The sequence below is a fragment of the Pollachius pollachius genome (genome assembly GCF_949987615.1).
Source record: "Pollachius pollachius genome assembly, chromosome: 4".
Taxonomy (NCBI): domain Eukaryota; kingdom Metazoa; phylum Chordata; class Actinopteri; order Gadiformes; family Gadidae; genus Pollachius; species Pollachius pollachius.
The window spans coordinates 14,023,264-14,028,646 of record NC_136937.1 but is presented as its reverse complement, the minus strand read 5'-3'; the positions used below and the strand labels follow the sequence as shown (position 1 = coordinate 14,028,646).

The following is a 5,383-nucleotide window of genomic DNA, read 5'->3' as shown; positions in this document are numbered from 1 at the left end:
TTCCATCTATGGGGTCATGAACTGCACTGTCTTTGCAATGATGTGTGTGAGAAAGAGAGAGAGAGAGGAAGAGAGAGCAAGAGGTTTGATGATTGTGTTGAACGGATGCCAGCCATGAAGCAACACTTCTAAGAGAAGAAAATCCCATTATTGATTGTCAGTGCTGAACATCTGCATGCGATAGCTGATGGATTATCACGAGGAGCCACACACGCAACCACACTTTCCCCTCGGTTCCCATGCACTTATATCAATTGCCGCGTGAGCTTTGATGATCCAGGCAACAGGGTTCATAATGAAAGGCCTTCCACATACCTTTTGAAACGAGCGTATAAAAGTAGGGACTAACAAAAACACGATGCATTGCTGTAACCCAACACGGGAGCCCTCCTGATCAAAGAGGGAGCGCGGTGAAACCAGAGACAGCATGTTGGGGAGGTTTTGTTTGAGCGAGTGTGTGTTTGTGAGGGTAACCTAAAACCAATCTCTCTCACAACACACACACACACAAGCACACACAATACACACACACAAACTCACACACACAGGGGAGGGGACACAACTTCTTCAAACTGAGCCAACCCACAATGCACTTGGGCTCTTTTATCCCGGCAGTGAAAGGATGAAGCCCGATGAATGACAAAAGAGAGAGAATGGATCTGGGCTGGGTCCGGCTAGGGAGGGAGGGCGAGAGAGAGGGAGGGAGAGAAAGGAGACGAAGGGAGGGAGAGAGGGGGGGGAGGTTGCATGTTTCTCTGGCCATTCTATTCTATGGAGAGTGAGAGAAAGAGAGGTGGTTGTGTTCAGAGGACCTGAATGTTGAGGAGGAAGAAGAAATGCATGCGCACACGGAGGGTTTGAGTTTAATGATTTCTTTACTGACTTGTACACAAACGTACAAAAATAATACAGCACTCGTCTCTCCACATCGCACGTCACAGTGTTACAAACGTTCAAAAACAAAAAAAACACAAAACACAAACCCGAAAAACAACACACACGATGGAACATCTGAATCACTCGTTTCCTCGTCGCTTGAAATGAAGCAAAAACCAGAAACGACTCGGTCCACAGAAACTCAGCACTTTTTCATCTCAAACTCATTCATTTACACCAATCTGGCGCCCGGATCCCTTTGGCGTCATAAATGTTATGACTCTGGGACGCCGGACAACCACATCACCGTGCAATTTTTTGTTTTGTTTTAATAATCATGTTACAATGATCTTACCATCAGAATGTATGATGGCCCCTATACACAAAATCAGGAAGACACAGCACAGCGAAATCTCTTCCTCCTCATCCACAGCGTCGATATACATACATACGTATATATACACACACACCACACACACACACCCGATCACGGAGAGAGACACACCTTTGTTTTAAAAAAAAAACATTACGCTTTTTCCCCCCACAAAGTAAAACATACATTAGGACACATCGCCTGGAGCAAATCTTTTATACAATAGTATTTTGTTTGTGTTTGTTTAAATCTTTTTTTTCTATTCAGAAAAAAATTCAAATGTCGACGTATAAAGCCAACGCATCAAGACAAGTCATCAGTGCAATATTCAAACGATAAAAGAAAAGTAAAAGTAATAACATCAAAACATCAAGTTTAAGACAAGCGATGCATATTTCATTCGTTGCTTGTGACAGCGACGCGGGGACCGTGTGGCCGGTCCATCGCTGGCATGACTTGTGTTTATTCCAGGTTTAAAGTGGGCGACGTTGACCTCTATGAATACAGCAACACAAAGGTACTCATAAGAAAGCAAGCACACACACACACACGCTCACAAACACCCACACAAACACTCACACTTTTCTTATGAACCAAACCCAGTGATGTTTTGAGTGATATTTCTAACTATTGGCCGTTAAGCAGTAGGCTTTGAAAAAATACATCAACGAAACAAAAAGAAAAGAAAAACATACAAGCAGCATTGATACAAATGTTAGGGTGTCACGACTTTTAAAACCTTTTTTCTTTCTCTGCGTCATCCTACAATAGTCATGTGTTGTTTACAAATTCTTCTTCATCCAACAGTATCCAACAGGCTACTGCTCAGTAGTAGTATAACTATTCCAAAACCTTGGCTCATGCAGTTACCCTCAACAGACACTGGGGGCGCCAGGCTCTGTAATCTTTTGTGCAATAAAATCCCTGCGTGTATAAGTCATGCGATACAATTCCGTTTTCGTATGCCTCAAAGTGGAACACTTGCAACAAAACATCCAAAAGCACGCAGCTGATGAAGTGAGCAGGAGATAAAGAAAGAGGGAAATGCATCAATTGTAACGGTTATGCATGTGTATATGCGTGTGCGTGTGTGGGTGCGCGCGTGTCTGTGAATTTAGGCTTTGTCTGTCAGAGTTTGGTTGGTACTGTATAGACGAACTGTCTCGACTGAGGCGGTGAAATAATCAAACAACATTGCACGGATGAAAACGCACGTGTGTCTCTCTTGTGTGTCTGAAGACACGCAACAACAGCGAAGAGAAAAAACATACTGGCATGATGATCACAGTGAGGCTAGTCCACTCTAGGGGGCTCCGGTTGGGGGGTGGGAGAGGGGAATACTTCACAGTCGAGGTAGTTGGCAAAAGGCAACCAAACAGTCCCCGGGAAGGGGCGGTGAAACGTCCATTTGTGTTAATGCAGGCAAATGAAAAGTGTGTGTGTGTGTGTGTGTGTGTGTGTGTGTGTGTGTGTGTGTGTGTGTGTGTGTGTGTGTGTGTGTGTGTGTGTGTTTGTGTGTCTGTATGGGGCGGGGTGGAGGGGGGAGGTAAGAACGGCTGAGTGACAGGACTGCCTCCACACGGGACAATTACTACAAGGTCGAAAGCAGCTTTTGAGTCACCCTTGATATTCTCATACTTTAGATGTGAAAGAAGAACCACAACATAACAGAAAAAAAATGCATCTTCTTAATGTACCTTCATAAATTAAAGACAGAAAAAAACAGCCTGCTCTCACAGCGACGATCAGGATGTTAATACAAATACTGAAAGGAGATTATAAAGTGAATTCCAAATGCGACTTGTCTTGGTGCAGAGCGAAAGCAGCGGGTTGTTTTTAGTAACACACACAGTGACACACGGTGAGGGGGGGGGTCTGTCAGGTGGGCTCAAAGCCAGAGGGGACAGAGCGGAATCAGCTACTGGTTTTTGTTTGTTTTACATAGAAACAAAGTAAAGCTATGGTTTACAGTACTTCACAACGTGGCTGAAGTCAAATCGTTGTAACACAATGATTACATATCGGAAAAAAAGCAAATTAGATATAATGCCGCTTTGAAATCGATGCAATGAATTAACATATACACGCAAATAGCTATAGCAGGCCTCGACTAACCGAGGACCACCCTTATGCTGTTGTATACGTGTCTTCCCTTTCGGATATTCCAGCATGCAGCTTCAGCATCAAGTGCCCCTGTTTGATACAAATCCCTATTCCGCGGAGCACAGATTGGTCCCATTGCAGCTCCCATATATGATGACAAAAACCAGTCCATCTGCACTCCACACTCCAGACGCGCTCACAAATACACAACTACTGGCTTCTACTATACTGGACGTCAAGATCTAGTATACACATTCAAGAGAAAAGCTTTAGTACCAACAAACTCAACAAAAGTGGCGTTTCTTTTTTTATTACAGGTTCGTTTTTGCTCTATGTAAACCATGGTGTCGCCTTCTAACGAGTCAGATTGGGGGCCCCGTTTGGTTTGGAATGAGAGGGAGTGGAGGAGAGTGAGTCTGTGTGTGTGTGTGTGTGTGTGTGTGTGTGCGTGTGTGCGTGTGTGTGTGTGTGTGTCTGTGCGTGTGTGTGTGCGTGTCGCGGATAGGCCTTTTACTTTGCTTTTTTTGTTTTCTTGATTTGGCACAACTATAAAGGTAAAAATGGCAGTTCATGTGTTCTCCTTTTTTTCTATGTTTTTCTTCTTCTTGTGTCTTTTTCTTTACCTGACAGCGGAGGAGCCATAATCACCGGGCGCCGGAGGAGTACTTCGCCTTGGTGATGAGGTACAGCACAATGTCCTGGTGGCCCCCGAAAGCGGCGATGTGTAACGCGCTCCACCCTTCCCGGTTCGCCAGCCGAATATCGGCCCCGAACTTCACCAGCAGTTTCACCAGCTCCAGGTTCCCGTCGATTACCGACTGGTGCAGCGCCGTCTGTCCCTCGGGCCCGAAGGAATTCACGTTGAATTCGCAGTTTGTCATGTTCTGGAGCAACGAGTGCAGCTCCTTGGTGTTGCCCTTCTTCACGGCCTCCTGGAAAACCCTCTGCGGCGCGGAGGGGCAAGTGGCGACCTCCGCCTGGCTCATGGTGCTGCTGCGTAATCCTGACCGGAGACTAAAGCTGAGTACGACGTTCTCCTGATTTCCAAGAGTCACCGGATGTCTGTAGTGTAGACCTATGTATGTATATATATTTATATTTATATATATATATATCCCAAAAAGGACAAGAATCGAGGTAACACACTTGGTGTGCAAAATAGTTTAAACAGTTGGGTTGATCCTAAAGTCCCTAAAACATAGGGAGTAACTGGAACACGATCCACGGGTCCTAACGCGAGGGGGTTCCCCTTTGACCCTATCCGTGTAGCAGCAGCAGGTAGGCAGCAGATGGAGGATAGGGAAAGCTCCTCGCTGTCTCCACAAGACCTCCGCGTATTGGATCCCGAACGGAGCTGTCCTCTCGAAGCGGTTCCTTGGCTACACGTCCCGGGAACTCTCACGCAGTAATACGACCCAGGCTCTCTGCGAAAGACAAGATAGAAAAAAGACTCAATTAAACCAGATTCCTAAAAAAATATTAAACTTCCACGGGAGAGTAACATTCCTCCACACACACGTCATCCACTCACGTCTATAAAAACCCGGGTCAAATACAAAACGTTGGACATTTGTGTTTTTTTTTTGGTTGCCAACAGTGAATCGTGGGGAGCTTAGGAGGTTTTCGGAGGTTTTACTCACCCTGACAGATGGACGGGTCCGTGTAGAGACCAAACTATAGAATCCACCGCGTGGCGTGTATCGCTGCTGTCCGCTGGTCTGCTGAGCTCAGCTCACCCGGGGAGGTTTTACGCGTCCCTTATTTGCATGACAATGCCTCTCAAAAGAATCAACTGTGGTGGAATGGGCGGAAACCCAGTGAGGGGATTGGCTGTGGGCTCGGTGGGGGGGAGGGGCCATGGGCTCCATCAGGAGGGAAAAGGGGCGCGGCGTTTCAGAGCAGAAACAGGTTAGCTCCATATCCGATCTCCTGCAGAGACTTTGGTGCCGTGGGAGTTTACAACAGCCGAGTGTGTTATACAATTGTAACGGGTTAATAATCTGACAGCGATAAAGTGGACGGGACCGTACA

At 46.1% G+C, this 5,383-nt stretch overlaps 1 protein-coding gene across 1 annotated transcript; it reads right to left on the bottom strand.

Annotated features, from left to right (window-relative positions):
- Window positions 1-2,682: 2,682 nt before the first annotated feature.
- On the bottom strand, window positions 2,683-5,119 carry nrarpa (NOTCH regulated ankyrin repeat protein a). Its single transcript, XM_079735769.1, has 2 exons — window positions 4,993-5,119; window positions 2,683-4,776 (listed from the first exon to the last, which is right to left on the bottom strand). Exon 2 carries the CDS (start codon window positions 4,336-4,338, stop codon window positions 3,997-3,999), a length of 342 nt encoding a protein of 113 aa, XP_079591895.1. The 5' UTR covers window positions 4,339-4,776; window positions 4,993-5,119; the 3' UTR covers window positions 2,683-3,996.
- Window positions 5,120-5,383: the final 264 nt, after the last annotated feature.

Excerpts from the sequence above, each read along its gene's own strand:
- nrarpa (XM_079735769.1), bottom strand. The coding sequence starts at position 4,338 with ATGAGCCAGGCGGAGGTCGCCACTTGCCCCTCCGCGCCGCAGAGGGTT.